Below are 17,594 nucleotides of genomic sequence, written 5' to 3' on the forward strand. Positions count from 1 at the left end.
AATACCAAAAATTACATTAAAACCCTCAAATTTCAGTACTTAAGCCAATTCCTCAAATTCTAATATCAAAACTCACCTATCAAGGTTCAAATCCACAATTTAGGTGAGGAACACTCTCAAAATCAATAATGAAAGGCGGAGTAATCTTCCCTGGTCGAAATTCTAGCTCCTTCAAAGAATTGCTCCAAGAAAATAAAAACAAACACAATTTCAGCCCCAAAACCACCAGCAGTAGAAAAGAACGCGAAATTGACTAAGCTAACCTCAATCAAAATCTGTCAAAATGGGCTCCACGAAATCTTTAGGAAGTCTTCTAACCAACAAACCAAATTTCGTGGCAATCGGAACTTTCTACGTCGCACACGAGCAAAAACGCAAAGGTCGCTGCTGGAATTCTGCTAAAACTGTAGTCTACAAGGTGGAATATGCAAACTGGAGGATTTGGAGGGGTTGAAATGCAAATGGAGGCTTCACTGTGAAGAAGAGGTGAAAAGGGTTCACAGGGGTCGCACTCCACCTATTTATAGGGAGGAGAAATGGTTAGATAAACCCTAGGAACAAAGAACACAAATCTGCTGTTCTTGCAGAAACGGGCGATTTCGGGCGCTCGAAACCCTATTCTGGGCGTCCGAAACCTCTAGGCCATACAAAGCTCCCGCTTCGGTTCCTCCGCCTGCGGTCTGCTGCACCTTTAACCTGGTCCGGCGGGACTCACCTACCACATACACGTGTCAGCACAATCGATATTCCCAAAGTGAACTTTCGGACCCTCTTCTAGGCGCCCGAAATCTAGGATCCGAATTGGCTTTCAGTTTCAGTTAATTTCAGCACTCGGTTCTGGACGACCCAAACCTATTATGGGTGCCCGAAACTGGCAAAACTGCAGTTTTGCTTACTTGAATGCGCCAAGTCTATTTCTGTATCCATTTCGTGCAGAAACGACTTCGACTCAGTCCGACACTCTTCAGATGTGCCGACCAGTCACTAATACTGTAGCCAATTCTATCCAAAACTTCGGAACACTTCATATTTAATAGTATTTGTTGTGAATTCAAATTTAAATTGTTTAATTAAATTTATTTTAAATTCAAAAAATTATAAATTGTAATTATAATTGACCGTTAAGTTTACGATTTGAATTTTAGTTCATTATTCAAATTTAGATTCAAATTTATGTTGTAAAATAAAGCTCTATATTCAATTGTGTACTTAAATTTAAATTATTTTTTGAATTCTAATTTTGGTTTCGTTGAATAAACTATTGAAAATACTTTGAATTAAAAAAAATTAAGCTCTTTAAATTCACAATTAAAAAATTAAGTTCAAAGTTATAAATTTACAATTTGAATATTAAATTTTAATTTACATTATAATTTTCAGGACAATAAGCACTTTCAAACAGTCTTATAAATAAAATTTTTTAGTTAACAACATATCTAATAAATTAATATTAAATGATCAAAATATATTTTTAAATCTTTAATTTTAATATTTTAATTTGGCATATTATATTAAATTGTAAATTTAAATATGAGCTTAATTTTGAATTCAGATAACTTCGAATGATTCAACTTAATGTAAATGAAGTTTGAATTAAAAAAAAAAACTTTAATTTAGATATACAATTTTGATACACAATTGAAGTTTAGAATAGAAATTCAAGTTTTAATTAAAGATTAAAGTTATAGTTCAAAATTTTAAATTAATATAGTTAATTAGTTTTAATAATTTTTCCTGACCTTTTTGTATGAAGGGTATTTTAGTAAGTTACATTTAACCATTAATAAATATCTCTAAAACTTTTCATATACCCTCTTGATAATTATAACTTTTAATATTAAATTAAATACAAATAAAAATTAAATTTTTATGACCATTGGCATGCTATTTTAATAAATGTATTTATTCTAATATTAGATGAATTTCAGGTTGTTCAAATCAAAGTAAATAAAATTTGAATTAAAAAATAAAACTTAAATTTAGATTAATAATTTTGATGGACAATTAAGATTTAGAATAGAAATTCAAAATTTAATTCAAAGATTAAAATTATTGCTCAAATTTAAAATTATTATACTTAATTAATTTTAATAAATTTTTCTCATCCTTTTGTGTGAATGGTATTTTAGTAAGTACATATACCTATTAATAAATGTTTCTAAAACTTTTCACATACCATCGTAATAAATATAACTTTTAATATTAAATTAAATACTTATAAAAATTAATTTTTTTTTATTCTTAATGAAAATACGAGTTCAAATATTGAATAAATATATTACTAAATTTAAAATTTTAATACTCTAATTGAAATTTTATATCCAAACCGTAAATCTAAATTATATTGTTTAAATAATTTGATTTGTAAAATAAATATACTTAATAAATTATAAATATTTTATTGTTTAAGTTAACTAGTAATTGTAAATGGCAGTTCCCCAGTACATTATGGTACTCATTTAAATCTGATGTTGTTGTATCTTTTCCTGTTTTGTTGCTTCTCAAAAAAGCCACCGCAAATGGATCGGTCCTAAGCAAGTCAAAATCGGCTTTCACATCGCCGAGGATGTGATTGGATTGATAAGAACGTCATGATCTAAACAGAAAAAGTTTATGACATTTCAATACTCCCGCATCTTATAACAACGGGATGAGTAGGTAACATTCCAAAAATTTCATATGTTATGAAAATGGAATTGTAATTAGAAATATAAGTGATCATGGACTCCAGTCTAGTAATGATAATTCAGTTTTAATATTTTCGATTGATGGTTTGAGCTCAACGAGTTATTATTACTGGTGGATCGGATCGTTAAAAATACCATACTAAAAAGATCTTTATGATGCAGTGTTGCTGTTGTAATAAGCAAAGATTTAAGGGCCCATCCACATAGGGCTTGACTAGAGATGTCAAAGGATCGAATTCGGGACGGATTTTTAAAAATCCGAACCTGAACCCGAACCGGACTCAAAACTCGAGACCCGAACTCGAACTTGACGGATTTTAAAAATCCATATCCAAACCCGAACACAACTAAAAATTTGAAACCCGAATCCGAACCCGAAAATTCGAACCCGGAACAATTAATTCTTTTTTCAATATTTCAAAATATATTACATTAAATCTAAATTTTTAAAATACAAATTCAAATATAACATCAAATTTTTATATATATATTATATATAATGCAAAATAAATTCGGTTTCAGGTTCGGGTCGGGTACAGTCAAAATTCATATCCGAATCTATATCCATCGGATTTTTATTTTTAATATCCATATTCAAATCCATATCCGTTTAGCATTGAATATATCCGCTCTATTCGGGTTCGGATAAAATTTCTAATATCTCTACCCATCGACATCCCTAGGCCTGACTACTATATTAGATCGTATCAATCAGATATTAGCACGATAAAAAATTATAACACAACTCCCATGATGTTGACACAGTTAAATATCCCCTTTTTTTGTTAAGCCAGTAAGTAATTACACTAATAGAACACAAAAAAATTAATAAAATATAAATATTAACAGCAATTAGGCTATTTTGGTATTAAAAAAGTAAATAAATATTTTGTAAAAATATATTTTGTCAATAGTTTACATCAGCATCGAGCAACGCACACGATGTCGTACTAAACTAGGAAGTGTTTGACAATGTCTTCTGTCACGGCACTCAAATCCTTGATAGTAAGCGTTGGTCGATCACATTTTTTTTGCTACCCATTCAAAAGAATCTAAGAAATTCATGATGCTGAGTATACTACAGAAAGCTTATATTCGCTGCGCCGGTATTCCACTATATACAAAGATGACTGAAACCAACATTAAAGACTGCATAGCAATCTTCATTTCGCGAAGACAAAGCCCAAAATGTTAACCCGACAAGAGTCTTCAGCCAAGTAGACGCCTCAATTGATCGAACAACTGCGATAAATACAAACATCGAGCGAAAACCACAACTGAGTCAATTTAGAAGGAATCGGTACATATTTCATACCCCGAGAAGCTAATGACTCCTATCATACGTTAAAAGGGTACCCAAAAAGCCACCCAACTACTGGAATGTGATAGAGAAAAGCCGTGATCGAAGGCCCGAAGCCGCTGCTTGAGAGAAAACTCATATAAGGAATAAGTTAAGATGATGGTAACCAACAAAGCATGCATGTTGATGAAGAGAATAATAACCTGAAGAGAACTATCGAACCATAGATTTCGATTATGATGCCGAGTATAGGCCAACGCACGAATATGAGAAAGAGTCCAGCAAGGAAAGGAAGAGAGCCCTGCGGCAAAATAAGAATCACATCCATAAATCCATTATAAAAGGTAACTAGACGGTTTAACAGAAAAACGCAAAAATTCTCTCTCACAATAGCAAATAAGCAGGAGTTTCTATATGGTTGAATGGTATATATGTTATTTGTTTTTCGCTTTTAACACAATAATCCTTGGGCATTTAGGGGGTACAAAGTATAAATGAAATTAAGTGCAATTAACTATACAGAACAATTTGTGGAAAAGTGTGCAATTAACTATACAAAGTACAAATGAAATTAAGTGCATGCATGCAAAAGGCTTCTTGGCCGTATGATGCACCAAAGAGGACAGTAAGACGATGATGAGCCGCTCAAAAATAGCCCAAAAGATCAAATTTAATGGCAACAGATGGTGTTATCTAATAGTTACTTTCATAAAGGGAAAAGAAATAAAAGCGCAAAGAAGGAGAAAGACACAGGAAATTTATTAATGTACAAAATTAGTTTTTACTGCTGTTGATGATATTGCACAAAGTATTGATTGATAGTCGTAACTGCGAAATAATAATGGGAGACAAAATAGTGGTATTCTCCATTTATTTTAAAGCTTTATACTCCCAAGTGTACCTTAAGATTTGCTTTCTTTGTGAAAAGCTGTAACATAGATCGCCACCCAAGCAAAAGGCCTACTCCTGACAAGAAAAATATCTAACACGAGAAATAATGGTTATAGTTGAATTCCCAAAAAATGACTTCATTACAAAAAAAATACAAGAAGAAAAAAAAAAAGAATAGGTGAGAAAAGGATTCAATATCTTACATTACCAAGAGCCAGCAATCCCCTGTCAAAGAAGAGAATAACAGCTAGGAACGAGAATAGGATTCCAAATCCTATTAATCCTATGCCAATTTCTGCATCAAATACCATGACCCTCACCAAAGTTTAGAGATTCAACTTCAGAAACAAATTATTTGAACTTAAAAATGTAATAAGGAGCAAAAATGCAAAAATGAAAAAGAAATTTTGGAAGGGATTTGGGGACTCTCAAAAAACAAAAGATAGAAAGAAGGATAATAGGAAGATTATCATTTCTCTGATGCTATAGCAGTTTTTCTTCGAGTATAAGCCCATCACTGCGAGAGTTAGAATTATGAGAACAAACAGAGATAGATTTCAACAACAACAGTAATTTCATCTATACTTAATTTGATTGAAAATATGCCTTTAGAAGGTAAAAAAGCCCATATTTACCACCATATATTTTTTTTTGAGAACCAAGTGAGTTCTACCAAATACTTGCAGCTGACATCACTTCCTTTGTTACATGCATTTTGCCTAGTATACTGAGCTGTAGAAACCAACTTCTGAAAAGGACTTCCTAGTTACTTTATCTTTCAGAGTATAGAAATCACATTATCCTCAACTGTAAGCTAGCTCAATAATCAAAAGACCACCATAATTTACAGAACTTACACCAAAGAACATTAAAAGTTATAAATAAGTTATGAGAAAAAAGCTATAGAAAAAAGGAAAGCGGTTCTTTCTAACAAAATGCATACGAATGCTCACCAAAAACACATATTATTAGAGCATAAAAAAAATTCGATCCATTAGTGGAAATTTAGTTTATCAATCAATATATAGGAAGACTAAATATGTTGATATCAAATAAATGGTTGAACCCAATGGACACTCTATATTTAGTTCATATCATCAAACAAAGTGTATCAATCCACGAAAGAAAATAGTTCCAAGAGGGACAAAAGAAGCAAGTATGGTCAGTAAGACGACACATATACATATATCTGCGAAATCATCAATTTACACATATATCCACTCAGAAACGTAGAATTTATAGAAATAGACTAACTTTAAGTTGCGAACTAACCCAATTTAGCAGTTGAAGTTGGTCGTGTATAAGAGTGGGATTTTTAGAAGTACAACAGTATATATGTAAGAATTAAGTTTCTCAATGATATATGCAAATATTCAGATTTTGTGGGGATATATCTACAGAGGAATATATGCATTTATATCACACTTATAAAAGTAGAGACCGAAACTCATGTTACTTACAAAGTGGCAACGTAAATGTGTGGAAGAATATAACTACAGGTTACAACATCTCTGAGAGACAAAAAGCAAAAAAAAGCAAGCTAACAAGCTTTACATGACGCACTTGAATGGAAACAAGTATGCATGATGAAAAAGAATTGCAAAGTCGAGCAGATGGATTTTGTCAGAGCTTTCTTAGGAAATAATAGAAAAGGACAAAACAGCAAAATTCTTTAGAGAATGAGCTAATTTAAATTCAGGATATGTTAAACTAAGCAATATGTAGAATTTCTTAAACCGAGCAAAGTAAGCAAAGAACTTCACTTTTGATTTCACTAATCTCGTAGGACATCGTGCAGCCAACTGTATCGAGCTTATAAAAACAGACCTGGCTACTTCACCTATATGGTCCTGCAATAGTGTTCAAGCATGAAGGTTCGATAAATTTAGGTGAAATCAATGAGAAAGAATAAGAGGAAAGCAGTGATTCTAGGTGAGAAACAATAATTTTGCATTAGCCTCGTATATAAGTTGTGATTCATAACAATGTTATGAAAAGACTATATGCTTACGATACAGGAAAACAGCCAGCGAAACTCCAGCCTAAAACTATATGAGAAGATTGTAACGCAAAAGGCACAAAATGGGAGCCGCGTTTGGCAGCTGAGCAAAATTCAGCACAAAACTATGACCAACAAAATACACTATATGAGATTCCAAATGGTTATTAGATTAAGCTCATGCTCTACATGTCATGCAACACGATACCTGCGATAACCCAAAAAAGAAAGGCACGATAAATGCCACTTCAACCTCTATGCATCTGTCTATAATTTTGATATCCTGAACCATAATTTTAACTAAAAAACACAACAAACTATCAGGACAAACAACTAGGAGGAAGATTCTTATCAGGTATCGGTTCCTGCATTCTCCTAATTCAGATCTTTTTGCTTAAAATCTTAGCTGGGCAATAGCTTACAAAGAGATTTATTGCGAAGACGCGGAGCTTGATTTTTGCTACTTGAAAGGTCCTGATACCCATGATTCGGCAGGATACCATATCTCATCTACGAAAACGGTTTATCTTATTCCGAAAAATGACACGAAGGTCGAATGCGGTATCCATTCTAGGCATCTGATCAACACTTCATCTACCAAATACTACATAGTATTTTTTAACCAAATCAAACAGATTTACCAAATAAGATGGTCGTGCATCCAAACAGGGCCTAAATTGTGCAACAGAAGATGCCAAATTGCTCTCCCAATTCTTCCACAAATCCTCGAAGCTGATAATACTACCAGTTCAAATCAATGTTCGACTTTTGAATCTACAGCACCCAAGAAAAAACAAGATCTCAACTTTTGAGGACTAGGGCTTCTTTCTGCATCAGAATCACCAGCGCCAAATCGCAGCTTCTGCTTTCGAGGCTCAAAATCTAATCGAAGATCTAAGATCGCGTAGGGATCAAGAACAGTTCCCCAAATCGTTTGCTACATTCGGTTTGTTGTGATTATGGTAAAAACCGTACCTTTCCGCGGCGGCGAGAAGCGCTTTTGGAATGGGGTTTTCGCCACTGCGGAGGAGTTTTTGCTTCATCGTATCTTCATTCTCCTCTGCTTCTTCTGCTTTTTTGGGAAGGCTCGGCTCGGCTCGGCTGGGATCGGCCCGGCCGTGACGGATCGGATCCTGATAGTAGGGGTGGAAATGAGCCGAGCTCGAGCGAGCTTACCTCGGCTCAAATTCGGCTTGAAATTAATTTCGAGCCTAAATTTAAGCTCAAGCTTGAATTGAAATTAATTCGAGCCGAGCTCGAGCGAGCCTAATTTCGAGTCGAGTCGAGTGAGCTCGAGCCCTAAACAAGCCGCTTGAAATTCTCAACATCATATGATTAATAGTTTAATTTGTATAGAACATTATCTATAATTTAATACAAACATATGTGTAATAATTCAAAGTACAAAATAATTATATGAAATATAGTATTATAATATGAAGAAAAATAATTTATGAGTTGATATCTAATTTTTTCAGCCCCACATGTCTTCTCTTCCGCCTTCAATCTCCATATTATTCATTTTCATTTATGCGGTCAAAAATAAATAAATTATATAGATAAATATTGGATTAAACTACCCAATCATCTATAACTAAAATTAAAATTTTATATGAATAATAATTTTTTATTTTAAAAATATTCTGTATATTTTCTCAAGCATATAATTAATAGTAAGGTAGGCAACAGCGGGTATATGCTGTTACTTGGTAACTTGGAGGGCTTCCGGCTTGGCCACTTAGGATGAGAGACAGAAAAAGAGAAAGAGAAACATATTAAAAATTTAGAGCTCTGTGAAAGAAAAAAAAAAAAGAAAAAGAAAAATGTATAAATTTAGTAAAATTTTGCTCTTTTATTTGTCTATTGGGTTTGTTTTTATGGGCCAACAATATTGGCNTTTTAATTATATATTAATTATATATAGGCTGAGTGAATAATCTCAATTTAGTAAAATTTTGCTCTTGTATTTGTCTATTGGGTTTATTTTTATGGGCCAACAATATTGGCCCAATTTTACTATATTGAGATTATTCACTCAGCCTATATATAATTAATATATAATTAAAATATATTATATTTATATATATTTTTAATATATATATATAGTGTAGAACTATTATGCTATCGAAAATATAGAGGATTTGATGTTTTCGAATTTTTGACCCTTTGATTAAGAATTGTTTGGTTGGGATGACTGCGGTCCCCCTAGGATTAAATAATATTCTTAGGATTGAGTGGTCCCTACAAGATAATAATAGTATTAATCCAAAGATAAGAAATGATTAAAGGGGTTGATCTAAGAATCAAAAAATCGAAAGCATCATATCCTCTATACTTTCGATAGCATAGTAGCTCTACTATATATATATGTATTCGAGCTTTTCGAGCTTTTCGAGCTTTTCGAGCCTAATTCGAGCGAGCCGAGTAATACTCAAGCTCGGCTTGAAATGAATTCCAAGTCTTTTTTTTTGTTCAAGCTCGGCTCATTTAATTTCGAGTCAAGCTCGAGCGAGCCAAATATCGAGTCGAACACGAGTCGAACGCGAGCCGGCTCGCTCATTTGCCAGCCATACCTGATAGAACCGAAAATGGAGGGATGCAAATGGATCGGAGTTGGTGGAGCTCCTGCTCCGATCCGCCCTTGATGGGGCAGTAAAGTAGAGGTAAAAAATTAAAAAAAAGGGTAAACTTCATGTACCATAACTGTAGTTTCGCACTTTCTCACTTTAGTACCTTTTGATTTAAAGTGTACTAATTTAGTATCATATGGTTTCATTTTTCTCTTTTCGTCAGCCCTTCCGTTAACTTTTCGATAAAATCATAGACAAAAAACTTCAGATACCTCACCTGTAGTTTATCGAATATTTACTTTATTACCTTTTAGTTTTAATTTTGTCATTGATTTAACGAAAAAAATTAGCGAAAGAGGATAATAAAAAGAGAAAAATAAAACCACAAGGTACGAAAATGATACACTTTAAACCACGGGTACTAAAGTGAGCAAATGCGAAACCACAATAGTGGTATTTAAAGTTTTTTTGAAAAAAAATTACTTGTTCCGAATCTGTCCTAATCAGTCAAAAAAATAGAGTAGAAAAATGAGAGTCTGCCTTTGCTTTTTTATTGATCTGTCCCGATTTGCTAAAATCTTAAACCGTTCCAAATGGAGTGGTGACTTCAGAGAGAAAATATAAAAATAAAAATTAATCCACTTCTTTTTTGAGAGATCCACCAAGAAAATAGGGCGAGATGTGGGAAGCCTTCGAACCCCAAAATCTACGAAGTTTGCATCCCTAAATCAAAAGTTTTTTTTTGTGATAATTATTTATATACTGTAATATACTGAAATCTCGGTAGGTTATATCGAACTTTAGTCAAATTGACCAAAGCGTGGCGAGAGAGATGATTGGATAAAGTCCATACGACACTCCAACAGTGTTGGAGGGGTTAAAATTGAATTCCGAATGCGATTGATAGGTTTTAGCATTGCTCAACGTGAAATAAAGTTTAGGCAGTGCTAAAATTACAGTCTGGGGCACTGCGTACCGGTACTAGAGGAGGCGTATCGGTACCAGGCAGCGAGGCAGAGAAGGCCAGCTCTCGGGTTTGGGAGAGCTGGGTGGCGTACCGGTACTGAGGGACGCGTACCGGTACTGAGGGACGCGTACCGGTACCAGGTGAATACCCAAGAGGCCAGCTCTCGGGTTTGGCTATTGCGAAGCAGCGTACTAGTACCAAATAAGGCGTACTGGTACTAGGGCACTTACGTACCGGTACTCGAGCTTGTGTACCGGTACTCGGCGGTCTCCGCAGAGTTTGCTGCTCTCGGGTTTGGTTGGTCACCTAGGGGTATCGGTACTCAAACCCGCGTACCGGTACCCAGTGCTGCGAACAGCAGATTTTGATTTGCTGCAAATATAAAATATTGGAGGGCTTAAATGCAATTGTGACAGCTTATATAAACCCCACACCCCTTCCTCTCTTGTTCACAGCCAAAAGAACACCCCAACTCCATTTTTCTTCCTCTCTCTCTAGGAGCTCTCCCCCAAGATGGATTGAAGGAGATTGGAGGAGATTTGAAGGAGAATTTGAGGCTTTGGAGGATCTAGAGCTCACCTACAAGGAGAAGCTTAGAGAGCTTTTGGGCTAAGGTAAGGTTTCTTGCAAGATCCATGTTAGGGTTTGGTTTTATACCCTAAAACACTTGGTGTTGAGCTTCTTGCAAGAATAGAAACCTAGATAACCCTAGAAATCTCATGATGAACACATGGTGTTCATGGCATGAAACCCTAGGGTTGGAATTTGGATTTTTGTGGAATTAGGGTTTATGGTTAAATTGACCATTTGTAAACCTAATTGAAGGTAAAACCGACGCGTTGGGAGACTCGGTTCGAAGATCCGACGAGTTTACGCAAAGAAATTGAGGAAAAAGCCTATTTTGGCTTTGTTTTGCCGCAGTCGAGAGAATAGACAACCAAAAATCATGAAAATTGAATTGTAGCACCTTAGCAACCCTACGAGGTGGGTGGTGCTATCCGAAATCCTTGAATTTTCTTTTATATCTAAAGTGTCACTTCTTGAGCATATGTATGTATATGAACCTCATGCATTGTAGGGTGAGTTGAGAACATGTTACTTGCATATTGTGAGTACAAGATGCATATGTAATGTTAGTGAACTATATATTGAGAACTCATGGACCCTATGAATGTGTGAATATTGACAAGAACTTAGTGAAGTAAAGAACATAGTAACATTATAACATGTGAGACACATAGTGTGTTGTGGCATTAATGAGTCTAATGAATGCTAGAGTTGAACACATAGAGTGTGGCATTCATGAGTATAAAGAATGCTAGAGCATGAAACACTAGTGTGTGCCATCAATGAGAACAATAAATGCAAGAAAATGGAATATTTGACATTATGGCATATGTGACATAACATCCTCATAGTTGAGGCATCTTTATAGTTAAGGATTGGCTAAATTATAGAAAACCCCCTGTCAAAACCCGCTTTTTCACTTTTCCCCTCTGTCATTTAAAAACCTACACTTTGCCACCTTGTAAAATAAAAAATGTGTACTTCACTTCCTACCGTTAGGGTTCCGTTATAATATTTTTTTATACCAAAAATGCCCCTTCGCCCCTCTTCCCTGTTACTTCGATAGCTTCCGGGACGGCGCCCTCGCCGGCCTCGCCCTCCTCTACGAGCTCAACCTCCTTTTCGACCGCCCCCTCGACGTCATCTTCCTCAACTCCAACCGCCTCCGCCCCCGCCGCCCCATCCCCGCCAACCTCGGCGACTCCCCGGCCTCCATCGTCATCCTCGCCCATAACAAACTCGACGGCTGCATCCTACCCTCCATCGGCTGCATGGCCGACACCCTCAACGAGGTCGTCCTCCTCGACAACGGCCTCGCCGCCTGCGTCCCGCCCAAGGTCAGCCTCCTCCGCCGCGGATGAGGAGAATGAGGAAAATGACGAAAATGGTGAAGGGCAAAATGATCATTTTGTCACACCGTACCCCCCTGTGAACATTTTTTATTTTATAAGGGGGCAAAGTGTAGGTTTTTAAATGACAGGGGAGGAAAGTGAAAAAGCGGGTTTTGACGAGGCGGTTTTTCGTAATTTAGCCTTAAGGATTTGAGTGAGCATAACATTTTTATAGTTAAGGATCAGATTGAAATTGACATCCTTATAGCTAAGGATTGGACCATACTCACCTGTAAGTCTTGGCTTGAGGGCGGTCGCACTTCCTCGAGCGATGTGCTCCGGAGTAGTCATTACTGGGTTGTAGTAGTCTCCCCAGAGGATGGTCCCGTCGGGTTGTAGGAGTCTCCCCGATATTAGGAATTTGAGTTGGTGAGTCGTTTTAGGCGAAACCTACGGGTTATCGTGCTTATTTTGAGGGAGAGTTTATCTATTTCTTTATTATCTTTTCAAATTATTTGTCATCATCAAAAAGGAGGAGATTGTTGGATTTTATCCAATAATAAATTTTGATGATAACAAACAAATTTTGGATTTAATTTGTTACTTAGCAATTTCATGTTGTAATTGAATTTAAAGCAGCTCAAGTTGAACCGGATTTGATCAAAGGTAACCATTCAATCAATTTATTCAAATTGGCCCGGACAAGATCAAATTGTACCAAATTGAATACAAATGCCACAACAATAATTTGGAGGACTTCTTTATAATTTATCGGATTTGAGCCGGTCAACCTAGTCAAGTTGACCAATTCACCTTTTGGGTTTGATTTGTGCTTAATGTCAAATTAGCCATTATTTTAATATGGTATAAAAGTGATTTTATGTATGGTATAAATTCAAACATGATTTTATTATGGCGTGAATTTTATATGCATTGTATTATTTCAAAAGCTTTTACAAATGTGGAATGAATTCAAAAAGATATTTCATTTGTAGTATTAATTTAAAAGGATTTTACGAATTTGATATGATTTCAAATGAGCTTTTGAATATAGTAATATTTCAAATGAGTTTTGCAAATGTGGTATGAATTTGAATTTATTTTGGAATTAATTCAAATGCATTTGCAAATATGGTTAAAATTCAAATTAAAATCAATTATGATTTAATCCTGCTTTTGTTCCATTTTTGAAATGATGGCTAGTGTATTTAAAAGGAGGCTTGGATGTTGTTTGTGATACAATTTTAGAAAAATTCTGTAAGTCTTAATTGTTCATTGATTTGTAATTGTGAGTTTCATTGAGAGGTTGTAAAAGAAGTTTTGTGTGATTGTAAGTGGCTTTGGTCTTGCCCTGTTCAAAAGGCCAAGTGATAGTAAAATCGGTACATCGAGGAGAAGAAGGACTGAACTGGAGTAGGCAGAAAGGCCGAACCAGGATAAATCATATGTGTTATTTGAGTTTGATTTTATTCTTTTATTTGGTTGTACAATTTTTATCTTGATTTAATTTTACTTGAGTTTTTAGTTCTCAACTAATTCACCACCCCTTCTTAGTTGTCATTTGATCCTTCATTTGGTATCAGAGAGCAGGTCTCACATTTGCAGACTAACTGTCTCGTGAGATGGCAACTTTTCACGCTACTATTGAAGGTCAATCCATCGCTCGTCCTCCTTTCTTTACTGGGAGTAACTACACCTATTGGAAGGTGCAGATGCAAATATTTCTACAATCCCTAGATTTTGATCTTTGGGACATTGTAGAAAATGATTACACCAAGCCTACCACGGCAACCAGCATGTGGAAGGCAGAGGACAAAGGTAAATTTAATTTGAATTCTAAAGCGATGAACGCTCTTCATTGTGCTCTTGACTCAAACGAATTCAATCGAATTTCTACATGCAAAACTGCAAAAAAAAAAATTTGGGATAAATTAACCGTTGTTCACGAGGGGACAAATCAAGTAAAAGAGTCTAAGATAAATATATATGCTTACTCGTGATTATGAAATGTTTTGTGTGCAACCAAATGAAAGCATTACTAATACGTATACTAGATTTACCAATATTATTAATAGTCTAAAGGCTTTGGAAAAGGCTTTTTCTGATGCAGATCTTGTTAGAAAAATACTCAGAAGTTTTCCTCAAAATGGACCTTGGGAACCAAAGTTGGCGGCCATTCAAGAAGCGCGCGACCTCAACAAATTTTCATTGGAGGAACTCATAGGGTTCCTTATGACTTATGAGTTACAATTAAAAACGGAGCCTTCTACTTCCATCATCCACACTGAAACGAAAAATATAGCTCTCAACTCTAGTGAGGGAGATGGAAGCAACTCCGACAATACTACTGACGACGAGATCTCACTTCTTATCAAAAAATTAAAGAAGATCATACAAAGAAAACACAGAGCTAAATGGTCCGACAAAGGTAATGGTAGATCACACTTTTTTAAAAAGGATGTTAAATGCTATAATTGTAATAAAATAGGGCATATAAGTTATGATTGCCAAAATCAAAGTAAGTCTCCCCGAAAGGAGAAAAATAAGAATAAAGTCTTCTCCGCTGCTTGGAGTCATGATAGCGATTCCGATAAGAAGGAATCAACCAAGGAGGTCTCTAACTTAAGCCTCACCTATGACGATACACTTTCGAATTGCTACTTCATGACAAACATAGAAGATGAGGTAAATGATTTAACTTACGATGAACTTTTAGAAACTTTTTATGATCATTATGATGATCTCCAAAAATTTGGTCCCAAATATGTTTCTTTAAAAAAAGAAAATACATCTTTAATCTCCAATTTAAATTTATTAAAATCTGAAATAAAAGTTTAAAAACTGAGTTAAATTTATTAAAGAAGCAACTTGAGACCAAAAGTGATGGCGAAAATTATAAAGGTACTGGTTTATTAAAAACTGAAAATGAATCAATATCTAAAGAAGGACTTGAACGATTCAAGAAACATTTTAGAAAGATTCATTGCTAGCACAAAAGTTCTAAACATGATGTTGGGTAATCAAAGATCCTATTTGGATAAGACCGGACTTGGATATCAACACAAGTTTAGTCAAAAGAAAAATATTTTTAAACCATTTATAAAATATGTAAATGGCAACAAAAATGTGTTATGCACCTATTGTAACAAAATAGGGCATCATGTAACCCAATGTCAATTTAAAAATAAGTTTAAATTTAGACAACTTTGGGTGGTGAAAGGTTCTAACACAAGTGGACCCAAATCAACTTGGGTACCCTTCTTAACTTAATTTTTTTGTGGTATAAGATCTTCTGTGTAATTTTTTTTATCCTCCTTTTTTTAAAAAATTAAATTTTTTGATGATAACAAAAGGGGGAGAAGAAAAGGTTACCTCAAAATTATTTTAAAAGTTTCGTTTATCTCAATTGAAAGATTTTTTTTTTTATCGTGCTTATTTTGAGGGGGAGTTTATCTATTTCTTTATTATCTTTTCAAATTGTTTGTCATCATCAAAAAGGGGGAGATTGTTGGATTTTATCCAATAATAAATTTTGATGATAACAAATAAATTTTGGATTTAATTTGTTACTTAGCAATTTCATGTTGTAATTGAATTTAAAGCGGCTCAAGCTGAACCGGATTTGATCAAAGGTAACCATTCAATCAATTTATTCAAATTGGCCCGGACAAGATCAAATTGTACCAAATTGGATACAAGTGCCACAACAAAAATTTGGAGGACTTCTTTACAATTTATCGGATTTGAGCCGGTCAACCTAGTCAAGTTGACCAATTCACCTTTTGGGTTTGATTTGTGCTTAATGTCAAATTAGCCATTATTTTAATATGGTATAAAAGTGATTTTATGTATGGTATAAATTCAAACATGATTTTATTATGGCGTGAATTTTATATGCATTGTATTATTTCAAAAGCTTTTACAAATGTGGAATGAATTCAAAAAGATATTTCATTTGTAGTATTAATTTAAAAGGATTTTACGAATTTGATATGATTTCAAATGAGCTTTTGAATATAGTAATATTTCAAATGAGTTTTGCAAATGTGGTATGAATTTGAATTTATTTTGGAATTAATTCAAATGCATTTGCAAATATGGTTAAAATTCAAATTAAAATCAATTATGATTTAATCCTGCTTTTGTTCCATTTTTGAAATGATGGCTAGTGTATTTAAAAGGGGGCTTGGATGTTGTTTGTGATACAACTTCAGAAAAATTCTCTAAGTCTTAATTGTTCATTGGTTTGTAATTGTGAGTTTTATTGAGAGGTTGTAAAAAAAGTTTTGTGTGATTGTAAGCGGCTTTGGTCTTGCCTTGTTCAAAAGGCCAAGTGATAGTGAAATCGGTACATCGAGGAGAAGAAGGACCGAACTGGAGTAGACAGAAAGGCCGAACCAGGATAAATCATCTGTGTTATCTGAGTTTGATTTTATTCTTTTATTTGGTTGTGCAATTTTTATCTTGATTTAATTTTACTTGAGTTTTTAGTTCTCAACTAATTCACCACCCCCTCTTAGTTGCTATTTGATCCTTCATCTTGCATGCATCATGAGCATTCTTATTGTTGTATTTCGTTCAGGCATATTAGCTGCATTTGTATAGCTTGGTTACTTATCTATCTGCTTATTTCTTCTATTATGCCGATTTAGACCTAATGAGAAAGTCGGCGAGGTCGGCGGTCGAACCCACTGGAAACTTTGTTGTAGTTCTCATCCCACTATTTTCTACAGGTCTAAGTCCGAGAGAGGCGGTCGAGGACCGTGGCACGGGTATCACATCCTAGCTAGTGACTACCCGTGTATAGTTTCATACCTATTTAGTTTCATATGAGTTATATCATCTTTTTTATTTAATGATGCAAATTGTATAAATGAAGCAGCCTATATTTTGGATGACATATGATGTATAAGAAATGAATGAAATAATGTAAATGTTGAATGCATGTATGTGATTAAAAGTTAATCATAGTACTTGTATGGATGTTTAGTTTAGAATCTTTCACTTTTGGCTATTGCTTGCCCTCGTGCAAGCCATATATGTTTATATTTCCGCTTGTGCAAACTATATATATATATTTGATGTCTTGTTAAGCCTTGGGTGGACAGAGAAGATGCTGTCCGTTCGGCGTCTGTTCGACGTACCGGAACCGACCAAATAGACGGGCTCGGGCCTAACATATACTCTACAAAACTTTATATATATATATATATATATATATATATATATATATATATATATATATATATATATATATTTTCATCCAATATGAGACTATTTGG

General features: G+C 34.5%; 1 protein-coding gene across 3 annotated transcripts; it reads right to left on the reverse strand.

Moving 5' to 3' along the window:
- LOC109726766 (vesicle transport protein GOT1) lies at positions 3,548-7,981 on the reverse strand. 3 transcript variants are annotated; one of them, XM_020256557.1, is made up of 7 exons: positions 7,853-7,981; positions 6,642-6,728; positions 5,082-5,173; positions 4,889-4,969; positions 4,191-4,288; positions 4,031-4,106; positions 3,548-3,929 (listed from the first exon to the last, which is right to left on the reverse strand). In XM_020256557.1, exons 2-7 carry the CDS (start codon positions 6,667-6,669, stop codon positions 3,897-3,899), a joined length of 408 nt encoding a protein of 135 aa, XP_020112146.1. In that variant the 5' UTR covers positions 6,670-6,728; positions 7,853-7,981; the 3' UTR covers positions 3,548-3,896. The 3 variants fall into 3 exon arrangements, with proteins under 3 accessions (XP_020112146.1, XP_020112147.1, XP_020112148.1); XM_020256558.1 differs by lacking the exon at positions 7,853-7,981 and adding an exon at positions 7,519-7,819; XM_020256559.1 differs by lacking the exon at positions 7,853-7,981 and having other exon boundaries at positions 5,082-5,395.

Source organism: Ananas comosus, linkage group 21 (genome assembly GCF_001540865.1).
Source record: "Ananas comosus cultivar F153 linkage group 21, ASM154086v1, whole genome shotgun sequence".
Classification (NCBI taxonomy): domain Eukaryota; kingdom Viridiplantae; phylum Streptophyta; class Magnoliopsida; order Poales; family Bromeliaceae; genus Ananas; species Ananas comosus.